The sequence below is a fragment of the Odocoileus virginianus genome, chromosome 8, assembly GCF_023699985.2.
Source record: "Odocoileus virginianus isolate 20LAN1187 ecotype Illinois chromosome 8, Ovbor_1.2, whole genome shotgun sequence".
NCBI lineage: Eukaryota > Metazoa > Chordata > Mammalia > Artiodactyla > Cervidae > Odocoileus > Odocoileus virginianus.
Genome location: NC_069681.1, coordinates 60,925,115 through 60,943,543, shown reverse-complemented (window position 1 = coordinate 60,943,543; position 18,429 = coordinate 60,925,115). Strand labels below are relative to the sequence as shown.

The following is an 18,429-nucleotide window of genomic DNA, read 5'->3' as shown; positions in this document are numbered from 1 at the left end:
AGGTGGAACTAATATGTTAATCTGGGCTTCCCTGGTGGCTGAGCGGTAAAGAATCCACCTGCCAATGCAGGAGATGCAGGTTTGATCTCTGTTTTGGGAAGATCCCCCGGAGAAGGAAATGACAACCCACTCCAGTATTCTTGTCTGGGAAATCCCACGGACAGAGGAACCTGGTCGGCTACATACAGTCCATGGGGTCACAAAAGAGTGGGACACGACTTAGTTACTAAACAAAAACAATAACAATCTACTATTCACTTACTCTCTATCTCACTTTTAATGCTATAAAAATATTAGCTATTGGCATGACTACATAAAAATATTTCTTAAACAGTGAGGAAGTGAGTCACTCTGTGCCTATCAAAAGAGCTCAAAAAAATAAAGCTGAGTAAGTGCAGTAATTAATAGTCTATTCTGTTTTCTCCATGGGGAAAAGACATTTTATCTGACCGAGTAAAAGCAAAGCTACTACAGTAAGTAAAATTATTATAAATGTACATTATTACTTATAATGTATCCAAAAATAAATATTAATACTCTCTAATCAATTGCTTTGGCATCTAATTCATGAAAATTATCTGCAAGTAGTAATATACTTCAACTTTCTAAGTATCCAAAAAAGTTATCAAAAAGTTATGGATGTCCTGGAGAAGCAATTGACATCTTCATCATCATCAATAAATCCTATTTCTTTTAGTAAAGTTCATATTAATTATGTATTAATAAATTCCTAGAAAATGTAAATTTTACTCTAGGTAACATTGAGGCAGTTAATTTTACAAGTGGCCCACATAACATTACCAAAATATGGAAATTTCCAAAGAAAAGGGCTTTTCACTCCATGCAGGCCTATATAGTCAGATGAAATACTATTGGGTTCAGATTTTTCATATAAGTGTGTGATATTTACTATAAATTAATTTATATAATGTCAATCTAGAATTCAAAATAGAAAGTCATTTTTGAAGATAATCCCAAAATTAGAATTTTTAAGTAATGAAAAATGTGCAAAAGGAAATATATTTCAAGAAATTAATTTCCACAAACAGGAGAAAAGTAATGGTAATCATTTAAAAAAGATGTTGTGTAGGAAAAAGGTCCACAAGGTCGGATGCTAAGAATACAACATTAATAAGAGGATATTTCAATATGGTCAGTTTGCTAACTACTTCCTTGCCTCTAATCCTCTGTCCTCAAATTCAGAATATCAGAATGACACCCTTCCAAACAAGTCTGTTAACCATTGGAAATCTTGAACAATGCCCATGAAGAATACACAACAAAAGAATATGTGACAAAAGAAATGTTTTATGGCCTGAAGCAAATCCCCTGTGTTTCCGGCTTCATCTTAAATTATTCCTGTTTCTAAAATGGCAGAAATCACTGGGGTCGCAAAGAGTCTGACAAGACTGAATGACTGAGTATATTAACAAAAGAAAGTTTTCATATTTTTTTGAAAACAAATAAAGGGAAAAGCCTCAATTATAGGGGAAATTAGAATATATATGAATAAAAATTTTGTGAAATTGTAGAAGAAAGAGAAAAAAGAAAGGGACATTTTGTATTTCATATTGTTCATTTCACATATCTGACATGCATTAAATATTTACCTATTGATGATATCATTTTGGTTTATTTAACCCAAGACTGAAATACACTAATGTAAATTAAGTATTCAGTACTTAGTTCCAATTATATGTGCTCACTTTTTCTATAAGTGGGGATAGAAAGCTAATACCACAGCATACAGTATCTAATGTGTAGCATACATTTACTTTTTGGAAGACAAAAATTAGATAGATTCCAAAATAATAAAAATGTGCATAGGGAATTACATGCATGGTATGAAACATGCTCAAAAATGTTTGGAAATAACAATTCAAACAATTTGATAAACCAGGGAACAAATTATGCATGAGAGAGTTATCAATGAAAATCAGCACCAGTGACAGATTTGGGGGGAATAAAGAGAGAGATGCAGCATAAAGAAAGAGAGAGCCTGTTTATATAATTTCAATGTCCTGGGCATATATTCAGAAACAAATTCACTTGAAAAGATGCAAAAATCCATAGTTCATAACAGCACTTTTACAATAGCCAAGACATGGAAGCAACCCAGATGCCCATCAACAGAGGAATGGATAAAGATGTGGTACATATATACAATGGAATATCTATTGTTTAGCGCTAAGTTGTGTCTGACTCTTTGGGACCCCGTGGACGTAGCTAATCAGGCTCCTCTGTCCATGGGATTTTTTCAGGCAAGAATACTGCAGTGGGTTTCCATTTCCTCCTCCAAGGGATCTTCCTGACTCAGGGATCAAACCCAGAATTAGCTGGCAGATTCTTTACCCCTGAGCCACCAGGGAAGCCCTTACAATGGAATAATATTCAAGCATAAAAAGAATGAAATAATATCATTTGTAGAACATGGATGGACTTAGAGATCATATTAAGTGAAGTAAGCCAGACAGAAAGCTAAATATCTTATGATATCACTTATATGTGGATCTCAAAAACAATGATACTAATGAAGTTATTTATAAAACAGAAAGAGAGTCACAGACCATAGAAAACAAACTTATGGTTACTAACAGGGAAAAGGCTGGGGGAGGGATAAATCAGGATTTGGGGAATAACAGATATACACTATTTCATATAAAATAGATAAGCAACAAGGTCCTACTGTACAGCACAGGAAACTATACTCAGAATTTTATAAAAATCTATAGTGGAAAAATATCTGAGAAATATATTACATATATATGTAACTCTTTCATTGTTTCATATATATGAAGCAGAATTACCTCATACACTGGAAACTAACACAACATTGTAAAACAACTATACATCAATTAAAAAAAAGAAAACATCAATTAGTCCTATCTATTTCACTAATTTTAGACTGAGGGTAAAAATCAGCCATGTTTTCTAAAATCCAGAAGTTCTAGAGAACTTGGAGTATGTTTGGAAAAGTTAGAAGACATAAAACTGTTTATGAGGCTACCAGCTGTGTCGAACATTTCCTCAGGACATATCTTTCATAAACCCCTAATTTTAATCAAAGTGCATACTATAAAAATCATTTCTCCTAACACTTAGGATCACTGAAATAATGTATGTCTATTACTTCTTGATACACTAACTTGTCTTTTCATATTTATATTTTGAATGTATTCTAATTAAACTCTTCCTGAATTCAAAAACCCATTAGAGTGCTTTTATTTTAAAATCTAAGGGGAGAGTTTACTCAGCACGTATTACTTTGAATTCTAATGCCTGTATAGCCACTGATCCTTCAACTAATGGTGACAAATATTCTGTCTAATAGAATAAAGTCAACAACTTTTTAATATTAAGATGATTTAAAAGTGCTTAAAAGTTACTGATGATTAAGATTTTAGACCATGGTGATTCTCAGCACCCAAATTAATTTTGGTATCTATTTTTAACATCAATGTTTTCTTAAGAATTATTATCTTTTGGATGATTTAACGTGGTAAGCAGCAAATTTCATTTAAGAAGTTCAAGCCTAAAATGACACAAGCATATAATTAATTTCTTTACAAATGTCTCTAAATGAAGTCACTTGTTTTAATACAGATATGTGTAGTAAGAAAGTTACAGGGCAAGTACAAGGCACATGATGAATGTAGTCATGAAAAAAAAACAATTTTTAATTTAGTAGACCCTATCAATCTAGAAAGCCTATGAATATTTACTAATAATTCAGTATGATGAAAAATAGATAGAAGAGATGAGATACATACAAAAGATGAGCATCATATAATAAAACTCTTACTACAAGAGTATCAATGTCTATTACAATGTCCATGACCCCATAATTACATTTGAAATTAAGAATTTAATGGTAGCTTCACATCCCTAGGGCAAATATTAAAATAAAATGTACTTTTTAAAATAAAATATGCATTCAGATATTGAAAGACTGCCGGGTTATGATCAAGGTCTTTATTCTGAGAGCAAAACAATTTAAAAACTTAACATGTGATAAGATTATAGAGATATAGAAAAAGTTTTCATGTATATTCATAGCCAGAATATGCTGTTTCATACACATGTATGTTCTAAGGGTTCCGTAATTCAACATTTTGCCTTTCATCTTCACAGTTATTTTAACTTACCTTCACCATCTCTTAGAATCTTTTAGCAATTCAGCTCAGATAAACATGCATTCACATAACAGACTGTCTAGTCCTTTTCAAGCAAATGCAGGACACACATGACTCCTCGGAATTTACAATGTAGTACTGGAAGCAGACCAATGAAAAAAGAACTTCCAAATAACAAGGCAACTGCTGTAATGAAAATTTAAGGGACAGGCACACAGGAAAATCCACAGTAGGATCCCTATAAAAATCTAGTTTGGTATCTCAGGAAAGGCTCTATAATGGCAAAATTATAATATAATAACAATAGATGATAGGTATATAGACAGATGATGAACAGATAGGCAGATACAACTCATGAATCTTGAAAAAAGAAACCATTTCAAAAAAGTGTAGTTCAACTCAACTTGAAACATGAGATTTGAAGAAAGCTCCCCACCAAAAATTCCAGTGGGACTCATTGTTTCAGTCACATGGTTGATCATGCCTTTAGTGGTCTCTTACCTACCACCTCTGAGCTTTTATATTTCACCCCTATACTTGCTTCACCAAGATTCTGCAAGAGAATTAATCACTAATATACTGATATCCACTGTATACTATAAAACATCTCTCATGCATTTTAAGTGAAACTAGCTATGTAGCATGTATGAGAAAACCGAGAAAAGAGATACTAGAAACTTTTTCTATAGGGTTTCATTCTATCGCAAGACGTTAGTGGATAATGGCCGCTTAACCCTAGTAATGGATTTCTATATTTAAACATTCTTACTTAAAACTTAAATCCCCAGTGAAAAATTTATTACTGTAGATTTTTAAAAATCATTTTTTCATTAAATATAAAAACACATTTCAAAATATACATAATGCATTCTATATAACATTTTTCTTCATTGTTGAAGAAGAACTCACAGAAAGATTAGAATTAGACATTTAGAGACAATCTGACCCACTTATGTACTTGCATATATTCCACTCAGCTTAGTGATAATACTTGGTAATGAATTTCAAAATTGATAATTAGAAATTGTCTTAATGTTGCTCTCAATAATGCCTACATTTTGACATATTAGAACCTAGCAAAGATTATCATTTTATTGTTAATTGCATAATACAAATAATTTAATTTATGTAAATATTGTTTTCTTTCTCCCTGACGTTTCAGGTGAACTGTATTCATGTTGAAAAGAAAAACATGGTTGTGTAAGCATTTTTACTTTTGGTGGATAATTATTTTTGAGGAAAAAAAGTTTCCGACCTTAACTTAGTCTTTCTGTAAATGTTTCTTTCTGTTATTTAAATGTCCAATTGTACTCATTTTCCTTTTTGAGATCCAATTAATTGTGCCTTTTGAGTAATAAATTCTTTCCAAAGAAATAATCCATTCCATAACATTGATGATTTGATATTCATATCAAAAAATATATCAAAGTATACAATCTATGTTATTATTAAAATTTGAAAGTACTAAATTAAGATGATAAAGATATGGCAAGGCTCCAATTGTCCTAATTTACATTTACCATTTGAAAACATGAATTGGCATCCAACAGCATACATTTTCAACTTGCATGTTAAAATAATATTTCAATTCTTCACGAAAGTATTTCATGAAGTAGGGCATGAAAAGACAAATGTTTGCCTATGGAAACAAGTTACACTGGTACAAATCAAATGTAAATAGAAAATGTTCATAGCTTTGCACTATCTCGGTTTATTTGTTGCACGCAATTTAGAAGTAACTACTAGTACACTGGAAAAGACCTTGATGCTGGGAAAGAATGAAGGCAGGAGGAGAAGAGGCCGGAAGAAGATGATATGGTTAGATGGCATCACCGACTCAATGGACATGAACTTGGGCAAACTCTGGGGGATAGAGAGGCCTGGCCCGCTGCAGTCCAAGGGGTCACAAAGAGTCAGATACAACTTAGTGACTGAACAACAACAATACTAGTACATTGGTTGATAATCTTCACTATATTTCTTGATTGACCAAATGACTATCTCTTTGATTCCAAAAAATACCCACAGTAATCCTTTGTATATTGTCCTTGCTCTAATATGCTAAGTAAAAGGACAATAGACCCTGAAGGCATGGAGGAAGACAAACTATAGACCTTTAGGAATTGAGAGATAATAATTAAAACAAAAAAATTCTCTTTTTCTAAATGTACTGGGAAATAAATGAACACTTACCTGTTATTTAAGAGAATCATAGCAGGTTTTCATTCATATTTCTTTTTTTTTTTGTTTAGTAGACTTAATTTTTACTTAATTTTAATATTGTAGTCTTTTAAAATGTTTATATACCATCTTCTAATGTAATTTAGAAATATACTTTATTCTGTGATTAAAACCTAGCTCATATGTTAAGCAGGAAAAACAGACCTCATAATCATATATTACCTTTTTCAATATGCATCCTTTTTGACTCATGTCCCATGTCATGACCAGCCAAATCTCCCTCTTTGGGCCCAGGGAGTACGTTTGGTGATAAACCCATCAGCATCTGGTTCATGGACAACCCATTCTGATGGACAGCTGTCAAGCCCGAAACAAAAGATAAAAGAATAAAACACCATAATACACAATATTCAAATAACCTATTTAAACTCTTTTGGAATCAGAAATAAATGAAACATCATGGTATAACTTTAAAATTATAATCTATCTTTATGTTGAACACCATGAGGACTGATAACTATGATAATTCTTAAGAACAAGCAGAAATATATTGAAAATGAAACTATTTTATCCTCTATTTATCTCATAAAACAGGTATATTTTTTAATGTCTAGAATACTTTTCAGTGGTCATAACACTATAACCATTACCAATGAACTCTTCAGGCTTCATCTAATGTAACACATCCTCTCCTGAGCATATAACCTTCTGTAACTGCAAAAACTACAGTCTTAAAGCTAGAACACTCTAAGACTATAAAGTTAAAATATAATTTAGAATAGTTTTAGTGGCATGAGAGGGTAAATAGAGTTTTCAGCAAGTTAAGTCACTGAAATAGCACTGAGATTCAATATTCACATTCTATTCTAGTCAATGGGCTTCCCCAGTCACTCAGAGGTAAAGAATCTGCCTGCAATGAAGAAGACGCAAGAGACATGGGTTTGATCCCTGGATTGGGAAGATTCCCTGGAGGAGGAAGTGGCCACCCATTGCAGTTTTCATGGACAGAGTATCCTGCAGGGCTGCAGTCCATGGGGTCACAAAGTGTTGGAAATGACGGAAGTGACTGAGCATGCACACACACATCCTAGTAGACAAAACCCTAAGTTTAAGAGATAGCAAAGTACTTCTTTAAAATTTTGATTTTGAACTCAAATTTAAAAATAAGACTGTCCATTAACATCTATTAAATGGCTGAATGATTAAAAACAATAATTTCTTTCTTGAATTATTAGGAGTAACCTGTCACTACTGACATGATAAAGCAGGTGACCAAACACCCTTATGATCTCAATTCAGTCAATACATTTCTTAATAAATTGCCCATGAAAATCTTGGTTTTGTGAAAAATTTTGAAGAAAGGTCATTCCATAAAACCTTACTTTCACTGAAAAAAACACATTTTAAAAATATGTAGAATAATTTGGAGAAGGGCATGGCAACCCAGTCCAGTATTCTTGCCTGGAGAATCCAATGGACAGAGGAGCCTGGAGAGCTACAGCCCATGGGTTTGCAGAGTCAGGCATGACTGAGCAATTAACAACAACCCACAACTTTACTCTTAATTTTCTTGATTATGAGGACAAGGATTAAATATCTGAAAATGTGATCACAAAATAAGGTATGAACCTACTTTGTAGAATTTTATAATAATAACATGTGAAGATAAAATGCATTATTGACTTTTACTAATTCAAATCCTAAAATCTGACCAATTTTAAACTATTTAATCTATTGATCCTCTGAATGATTATGAAATGTGTTTTTTTTAAAAACAGTTATTTTGAATCCATTTCTCTTATCCCTCTTTGTCAATGCAAGGATGAAGTTTAAAAACTAGTAAATTTTTAAAAACTGGCAAGGATGGGATTGAAGGAATGAGGAATAATTCATACTCAGTATATTTGGACACTAGATATTTGAGAGTTGGAGGCGTTTACTTCAGAAACTAATCTAGAAGGTTATTTACTTTCTCTAACTGTTTCATAGCTCAAATCTTTATGTGTGGCATCAAAAAGAGGGAGTTTATATCAGAATTGTTAATGTAGTACCATACCTCATGCTATTGCAAACTGGAAACATAATTTTGAGAGATGGCTATGGCCACAGAGCTTCAGAAGATGATACATCTGAGATCTCTTCAGAATGAGGGTATTTTGATTAGAAAAGCCAGCTGCACCTAATAAAGTTTAAAATGGTGACAAGTGAAGAATGACACCTACGAATTCTGTCCGAGGAGCTCTCAGTCCGCGCTGGGGAGCTGGACACACTGCTGCTGCGGTGAGATGATGGGTGGCTGCCAGGCCTTCGGCCCTCCTCCAGGGAGGGGGCAGGTGACGGGCTGTCGGGAACACGCTCCTATACCGCCAGGGGAGGGTGGGGGGAAGAAAAGAGGTAAATACATTGGACCCTTGCTTAAGCAATGTTGGTTTTTCTTAATTCTACAGAAATGTGAAGACAACACATTTTTCCATCAACATTTAACTGGATTAAAAGACACATTTTATTTATTTTAAAAATTTTTTTTAAACTTTTATTTTGTATTGGGATATAGCTGAAAAGCAATGTTGTGATAGTTTCAGGTGAATAGCAAAAGGATTCAGCCATACATATACACGTATCCATCCTTCTCCAAATCCCCCTCTCATTCAGGCTGCCACATAACAGTGAGCAGAGTTCCATGTGCTATACAGTAGGTTCTGGTTGGTTATCCTTTCTAAACATAGCAAGCAGTGTGTATATGTTCATCCCAGACTACCTATCTTTTCCTTCCTCCCCACCAACAACCAAAAGTCTAAGTAAGAAAAGAATAGAAAGGAAATAGGTGAACACCACTGTAGTAATGACAAATGGTAATCCCCTCTTTGGATAAAAATAGAGGTCAAAAAAAATCCAGTTTAGAACCATTAGACAACAAAGAATTAACAGAACAAAGCAAGTTTTAATTCTAGACAATTACCATTATAAAAAAACCTAATACATAGAGTCTATTGATTCAGCAAGTGTCTAGGATCATTTAACACACAAATTATCATAGTGACATCATCAAAATAATACCAGAGGAGCTGTTAACAGCTATTTCATTATGGGACTTCTCTGGATATACTTGGGCAGTCACATTTTAAGGGACCAGGGAAATCTATTATTATTTAACCTTTGAATAATTTTGATTCTGGTAATTTCCAGACTCCGAGCTTCAATGCAACCCACAAATATATTAGTGAAAATTCATGAATAATGTATTAGGTGTATCCCAGGGAAACATGGTATCATATTTCCTGATCCTGTCCTACATTCACACTCAGGTCCCACTCCATATCTCACCCAAGCCCTGCACCTTCCCAATGAGACCAATGTGCAAATATTGGGTTGGCCAAAAAGTTCATTCTGGTTTTCTGATTTTTTTTTTTTCGTTGCATCTTACTGAAAAATCCAAACGAACACTAACTTTTTGTCCAACCCAATCTGTATAACTGTCTCCAATGAACTATTATAAATGGATCTACAGATTAATAAATAAAATACTCATTTGTTAATATTTGCTTCTTTGAGCAAAGAGATATTTACACCTTCAGATATTTACATACTCTCCTTGAAGAACACTTTTCAATAATTCATAAATCTTTGGAAGTGTACAAGTCAACTGATACATGATACATAATAAATAATAAGCAAATTATTCCTGATTAGAGTGAAAAAATGCAAATATGAAATAAAAGCAGACTGTTTGAAATCAAAAAAAGTTCTAGAATGAAATCATCCTATAGGAGGCTATTTTCAAAATATCAAAGGCTAATGTAATATAGAAAACAGACAAGCTTAAGGCTTTGTACTAACAGAGAAAGAGTAATGCTTGTCTTCAATCTCAAAAGTTCATTTAGTCCAGTGATGGTTTGCAATTCTACTTTCCATTAGAATCACCTGGGAAGTTCCTCAACATTCCCACGCCTGGGCTTTACTCCCTGAGATTCTGGCTTACATGAGTTGAATTGTGTCCCCTCAGAATGACTGAAGTCCTGACCTATGGATACTTATGAATGTGAGCATTTGGAAAAAGGGTCTTTGCAGATTAAATTAATTGCAATGAGGCCATACTAAAATAGCATGGCTTCTCCATCACACATGACTGATGTCTTCACAAGAGGACATTGTGAAGATATGGGGAAAATGTGAAAAAGAGAAAAACTGCGAAGAAGGAAAAACAGCATGTGAAGATGAGGTAGAGATCTGACCTCTGCAGCTGCAAACCAAAGATTGCCAAAGCTCCCTATCCACCATCAGGATCTTTGGAGATCAAGGAAGGATTCTACCCAGAATCTCAGAGGAAGCATGGTACTGCTGACACCTTGCTTTCAGACTTCTAGACTCCAGAAATATGAGGGTATAAATTTGTCCTTTTAGGTCACCTGGTATGTGCATTTACCCTGCGTCTGCTGTGGGGCCCAGAAACCAATATTTTTTAAGGCTCTCCAGGTGATATTAACATATATCCAAGATTGAGCATCACTTGTCTCATATGCTTTTAATTTTTCAATCCTACACATTGTCAGTAATCTTCAACAGTTACACTAAGGCTTCATTCTTGAGGGTCATACAAATAAAAAGAAAATAACCCTCAAAAATAGCCAAGCCTTCTTCCAAAATCTAAACATAAAACTGTTTCTCAGTATGTATTCTGTAGAATAAGAAATGGTCACACAATAAACTCTACAGCAAAGAATTTGCCAGGTCAAAGAATATCATAACAAAAGAAAAGGAAAAAAAGGAAAAAAAAAAGTCAACGAAAGTCTACTCTTTATAGTTAGTTGCAATGTATATTTTAAAAATCTATGTCTCAACATGAAAAATGAATACAATTATCAGTTTTTTTGCTCCAAAGTAAATAAATCAAACAAGTTATGCTTCTAAGTAGTCTAAATTCTATAGGTCTATAGACAAATGACCTAAATTTCTAAGAAAAAGCACATATATGATTTAAAAGAATGGAGAACCCACATCTGGATGCTAAAAGTTACTGCCCATCTTCTAATTATAATTTAAAAGCAACTGGGATTATAAATCTTTCTTTTAACATTAACCTTTAAGTCAAACTTAAAACAGCTTCAAACTATGAACTTATTATGTGTTCAGTCTGATGAGTTTTGTCAAGCCCTCGACAATTTCCATAACTGAGAAAGACTCCCATGCCTCTTTCCAACCTATTTCTCCCATCCCCATAAGCAAATGCTTTCTGAGTTCTATCACCAGGAAGTAGTTTGGCTGGTTCTAGATTTCACAAAAATTAGCTCATATAGTACCTAATTTTTCATGTCTGCCTCTTTCACACAAAAACATGTTTCTTAGATTCATTCAGGTTGTTGCATGTATTAATAGTTTATCTTTTTTCTTTCTGAATATATTCATTTGCACACAATGCTCAAAATTCTCCAAGCCATGTTTCAACAATACATGAGCCATGAACTGCCAGATGTTCAAGCTGGATTTGGAAAAAGGCAGAGGAACCAGAGATCAAACTGCCAACATCCATTGGATAATGGAAAAATCAAGAGTTCCATAAAAACATCTACTTCTGTTTTATTGACTATGCCAAAGCCTTTGAGTGTGTGGATCACGACAAAATGTGGAAAATTCTTTAAGTGATAGGAATATCAGATCATCTTACCTGCCTCCTGAGAAATCCGTATGCAGGTCAAGAAGGAATATTTAGAGGCAGACATGGAACAAGAGACTGGTTCCAAATTGGGAAAGGAGTATGTCAAGTCTGTATGTTGTCACTACACTTTTTTAACTTATATGAAGAGTACACCATGAGAAACACTGGACTGGATGAAGCACAAGCTGGAAGCAAGATTGTCAGGAGAAATACCAATAACTTCAGATTGTAGATGACACCATTCTTAGGACAGAAAGTGAAGAGGAACTAATGAGCTTCTTGATGAAAGTGAAAGAGGAGAGTGAAAAAGCAGGCTTAAAACTCAACATTCAAAAAACGAAGATCATGGCATCTGATCGCATCACTTCATGGCAAATAGATGGGGAGACAATGGAAACAGTGACTTAATATTTTGGGGCTCCAAAATCACTGCAGATGGTGACTGCAGCTATGAAATTAAAAGACACTTGCTCCTTGGAAGAAAAGCTATGACAAACCTAGACAACATATTTAAAAGCAGAGACATTACTTTGCCAACAAAGGTCTGTATAGTCAAGGCTATCGTTTTCCAGCAGTCATGTATGGATGTGAGAGTGGGACCATAAAGAAGACTGAGCACGAAAGAGTTGATACTTTTGAACTGTGGTGTTGGAGAAGATTCGAGAGTCCCTTGGACTGCAAAGAGATCCAACTAGTCGGTCTTAAAGGAAATCAACCCTGAATATTCATTGGAAGGACTGATGCTGAAGCTGAAGCTCCAATACTTGGGCCACCTGATAGGAAGAACTGACTCACTGGAAAGACCCTGATACTGGGAAAGATTGAAGACAGGAGGACAAGGGGATGACAGAGGATGAGATGGTTGGATGTCATCACCAACTCAATGGACATGAGTTTGAGCAAGCTCCAGGAGTTGGTGATGGACAGGGAAGCCTGGCGTGTCGCAGTCCATGGGATTGCAAAGAGTTGGACAGGACTGAGTGACTGAACTGAACTGAACCACAATTTTTAATTTAAAAAAGGCAATAAAGTTTTCTTTTTTTGTGGCATCTTTGTCTGGTTTTATAACGATAACCCTATATGCAAAACAGAAAAAGAGACTCAGATGTATAGAACAGACTTGTGGACTCTGGGAGAAGGCGAGGGTGGGATGTTTCAAGAGAACAGCATTGAAACATGTATATTATCTAGGGTGAAACAGATCACCAGCCCAGGTTGGGTACATGAGACAAGTGCTCGGGCCTGGTGCACTGGGAAGACCCAGAGGGATTGGGTGGAGAGGGAGGTGGGAGGGGGGACTGGGATGGGGAATACATGTAAATCCATGGCTAATTCATTTCAATGTATGACAAAAACTACTGTAATGATGTAAAGTAATTAGCCTCCAACTAATAAAAATAAATGGAAAAAAAAAAAGCAATAAAGTTCATATCAAGTCTCTGAAATCACAAATCAAAGGGTAACTTGGCTTCTGTGTAGTACTCAAAGGCTGGAGTTTGTGTCATTTTTGTAGTATCTGTGCATTTATTATAAAGTATGGATTTATAAAACTGTATAGAACACCTTTTTAGTCTGTATAAATGTCTATATAAATAATCCATGCTGTAGTTAACTGCACACATGACCAGATACACACTATATAGACTCTAACCTTGATTTCTCTAATAAAGAGGGATCTAAGTTTGTCTAAGTCTTAAGCTTATTTCTACTACATCTAAATCTTAACAATTAGATAATGCAGAAATACATGGTCTATATTAAACAAAGAGCATTACTACATTTTTATACAAATAACATTTTTTAAATTAGCCATTCTATTTTATTCAAAAGTTCACTCATGTCAATGTTTATCCATCCAAACATTTTAATAGTCCTTCTAATAATTATGTAACTGATCATATTTTCAGTGGCATGTGTTTGGCCAAACAGAGGTAAAGTGCAATCTTGGAATAAATCAACCCCTTTAAAATCATTTTGCAAGTATGAGTTTTCTTGTCATAAGAGATTTCTCAGTGGCACTAATGGAAAGCATGAGAAGCTGATTTTTTTCCTGAGACATTTAAAGCTCATAAACTACTAAAATATTTAATGCACAAAACTCTAGTAACAATGGTTGTATCATTGAAGAGTTGCTTATTTTCCACATGGGGTAAACAATTATTTCATTAGTCAATGTATTTAATTGTAAAAGTTTTCTTGGATGATTTTTTTCATTTATGCATTATTCATTTATTCACTTACACATTCATAACACTCTAAAAGTCATATAATAAACTAAGTAAAAAATAAGCTGGATTAAAATCTTAATGTAAAATACATCTTAAAACATAATTTAAGGCTTAGGCAACATAGGTGAAATTGTAGTATTTATTATAGCTTTAGCTTATTTTTACTTTAATTGCTTTTTTCGTCTAGGAACAAAGGATGCAAAGACAATATTTAATATTTTAACTTAAAGAAATGTTTTAATTTATGCAAATTTTATGCTTTTAAAGCTTAAGTATTCAATTGAAAGTTTCTATAAACTGAGACACAACATATTCAGTCATTTTACTTAATGTATAATTTCAATCTTTGGAACATGATGTATTATTCTTTGAAGAATTTCATTAAAGTAAAATCCATTGAGCAAGTAAGATTTGAATACATTGTTGTACAATAAATTAATTTATTTCAACAGCTTAATTCTTTTATCATATTTATATGCTTGCCTTTCCAGAGTATGCTATAAGATGGAGAATAATGGAGACAGTAAAGAATTGCTTAGGGGAGAATCTCATAATTATTACTGAAACAAAATAGATAATGAGTTTTATTCAGACATAATAAGAAAGAAGCAGTTCAATGTCTATAGGGAAACTATGTAAACTGGATTTATCATTTCATTTGTGTGAGACCCTTTAACCTCCAAGATGGCCCTGAAGTAGGACAAAGAGGAAGAATATTTAATTTAATACTTCAACACACTGCTTTATAGTCCTGCATCATAGCTCCACCAATCAATAAAACACAATCTTTTGCAGTGTTCTATCTTTATAAAACTAGCCACAATAATAAATGAAAATTTAAGAGGAATATACTCTCACTGGAAAAAAAAAAGGTCATACTAATAAACTAATGGTAACAGAATACATAAAGGAAAAGCTGCATTTATTGCTTCTGGGTAGAACAAGAAGTACTGGTCTATACTACAATTCACAATCAAAGATGGAATTTAAAACAATGAATTCTAAAAGGCTAAAATAAAGAGTAGTTTGGGATTAATACACTCACACTACTGTATATAAAATAGATAATCAAAAAGAACCTACCATATAGCACAGGGAACTATACTCAATATTTTGTATATTTTTGTAATAACAAACTAATAATTAAAATAATAATAATAAAATAATATTTTATACTCAATATTTTGTAATATTTTGTAATAATAATATACTCAGTATTTTGTAATTTTGTACAAAAATAGAATCAGAAAAAGAATATACAGACACACATATATATATAGCTGAATATATACATAAATATATACGTAGAGTTGAATCACTTTACTGTATACCTGAAACACAGCACATTTTAAATCAACTGTATGTCAATAAAAATTAAAGTAAAAATTAAATTAAAAATATAAGCTGTTCAATATTACACATTTGATTAAACATTAAAAAAATGCACTATCTCAGCTGCCTCATCTTCACCACAAAGTGCATTCTATTTTATCAACTTAAAATATTTTCTTAGAGTAAGATTAAATAATCACAGTTCATTTCTCTAAAGGGTTATTTCATTTAACTTTATACTGCTCTCATTTTAATTATCTTCATTTTCATCAGTTTTTCAGTTAGCAATTCCCTTATTGAGTATGTTATAGAATGGGAAGAAGAAATGTTAAATTTATCTTTATGCAACTATTACATTACAAAATTGAAGTTGATTAGCATTTTTTAGAAGGTAAACTCCTGAGCTTTAAAACAAGTCAGACTTCATTCATTCAGAGATTATTCACTGAACACTTAATGTACACCAGTGTTCTAGGGTCTGGTTATGTGTAAGTAAACAAAATCAACAAAACTTTTTTCTCTCATGAAGTATATACCATCAGTGAGTAAATACTCTTAGTGAAATCCAGAATCATTTACACTGATTGTGATATCCAAATTCTCTCCTTCTGGAAAAGTGAACAGAAAGGATAAATAATTGGATTGGGATTCTGCATTCAGGAAAACGTTAAAAAATACTTCGGGAAGAGATAACAAACAATTCTAATATACATGCATCTAGTAGAAGATCAGGCAGCCATCATCAAAATTCCAACTCAGACTTCTAAACTGAGGCTTTAAAGGATATTTACATAGCTCTTTTTCGTTGTTATGATGATGATTCTCAAGAAATACTCAATTTTGCTTATGAGTATTTGGGAAATACTCATGGGAAATGGGAAAATGGTAGGGCCCTTGAGTGTAATCATAAACAACTTAACTTTATTCTCCTACTGTCTCTTCAAACTTATTCAGTATTTATAGGGAACTATATTTTCCCCATATCTATAAGAATTCAGGTGGTCTGGAAACTTTCCAGATTCCTATTTGGCAAAACAAATTCCTACAGTCACTTTGAGCAGAAAAAGGCAGTCTTGACTCAAAAGTTATACCTCAGTCTTACGTAATAATAAATATCATCTTAATTATAAGAGAAGTCAAGTAGGTGGAGTAGAAGGAAGATAGCAAGGATGAAAAGGTAAGTTCTGAGTCAGCCAGCATTGCCATTAATTGGCATCTCTCTGTTCATGCCGAATGCTTAAAGCCAACTTTTTGTCTAGTTAAGGTACTGTGTTATGTTCTAAGAGGTCACCACCTCTATGAACTGCTCACAATTCTTTGATGGGTCTAATTCGACTCTGTTCCTCCATCCTCTGAATTTCTGGTATAAGTACATCTGGATGCTTGATTCAAGTTGATATGGGAGCAAGAGTACTTCATAGATGGTGGTGTATGCTTCTACCAGAAGTGCACAGTGTCTGCATTTTATGATGACAATCTACACTAATAATCATGGCCTAGATTCATCACTTCATTAGGGTTTGCAATTTGATAAGTTTGAAATATATCATTCCATAATCATTTATTTGCTATAAGATTTATATGAACAGAAAGTTTCTCTTGTGCATTTTTGTGTTATCCCAAGGGACAGTCTGTATGAGGAAGGCAGGGAAATGCTCCATTCCAACCCTTTATCTTTTATTTAAACCTTTTTTTGTCTTTTAAAAGATTCAGTTCCCTAGAATTCTCCAATGGTGAACAATGAGTTTACATTTTAGCATTATTATGCACTCATGGATATAAATATGTGTCTTGGATTTCAATACACTGATATATGGCATCCTTAGTTGTAGTTTTGTTTTAATACTTTCTATTCCTTGTTCGGAACCCTTTTCATATTTAATATCAATACCCAAATAAACATTAATGAAACCTATATAACTGCTTTTCAAAATCCAAGTAAAATTTATACAAAATAGTTTTCTTTTTTGTAAAAACGATGTAAAAAAGTGATCCATACATCTAGAGTTATTTATGGTTGCCCCCAAAATAAACTGTTCTGTACACAAAAGCAAATTAGGTAAATGACATTACTGTAAGGTTTTATAAATATACTTTGTGAATTCAGTTACTCTGGTTCTAGTTTTTATAATCTTTAAACATTTTAAACTTCATGCAAGTAAAGTATTATTTCCTGATATAGCATTTTAGGGACCTGTTTAGAAAAGATATTGCAGAATGGAAAATTTATACACTGTATATAAAAATTTTCAGTGTTTAGTTCTTTAAATGAGAATATCCTAAACCGTTTCTAAGTTCTCTCTCTCTCACACACACATACAACACAGCAGCAGACTGGTAGACAAAATTAATTAAAATTAAGTCATATTTTATGTTCTCAGAAAAATACTATAATATGGCACATGAGGCAAGATGTTTATTCAGTAATATAGAATAATTTGAATGTTGCCAATGTCTCAAAACAATTCTATATTATCATTAAGGAAAAGTGATATAAAAAATGCATTTAAAAGTCTGCTTTGCATTCTACTGAACTACCAGCCCCCAAAAGCAAAATACACTACTCTTGTTATGTGAGAGGAGCTAAACAAGACAAAGGGAGTGAGACAGAGAGAGAGGTCTTATTACATTATTGCAACTGTATTTCAAAATCTTGTCACAGGTTCCATATAGAATTATGAACTTATTTTTAAACAGATGATTGTGAATACGTTGGAAGAAAATAAACTGGAAATAAGGTGATGATAATGTCACTGTAGAAAGGCTTCTAATGATTTTATAAATACCAAATTACTCATTATGACAACCTGATGAGGCAGTAATACAATAATCCCCATTGTACAGAAGAGTAAAAAAAGACTGGACGTTAAGTGACTTTTGCAAGGTCATAAGACTAGGAGAT

At 33.1% G+C, this 18,429-nt stretch overlaps 1 protein-coding gene across 2 annotated transcripts in view; it reads right to left on the bottom strand.

Moving 5' to 3' along the window:
• DACH1 (dachshund family transcription factor 1) overlaps positions 1-18,429 on the bottom strand; it is a 455,863-nt gene that overhangs the window by 120,868 nt on the left and 316,566 nt on the right. For both annotated transcript variants that reach the window (XM_070471591.1, XM_070471592.1), the window contains 2 exons: positions 8,537-8,672; positions 6,537-6,671 (listed from right to left, as the gene is read on the bottom strand). In XM_070471591.1, coding sequence (XP_070327692.1) covers positions 6,537-6,671; positions 8,537-8,672 — 271 coding nt within the window. The remainder of the gene's footprint in view (positions 1-6,536; positions 6,672-8,536; positions 8,673-18,429) is intronic.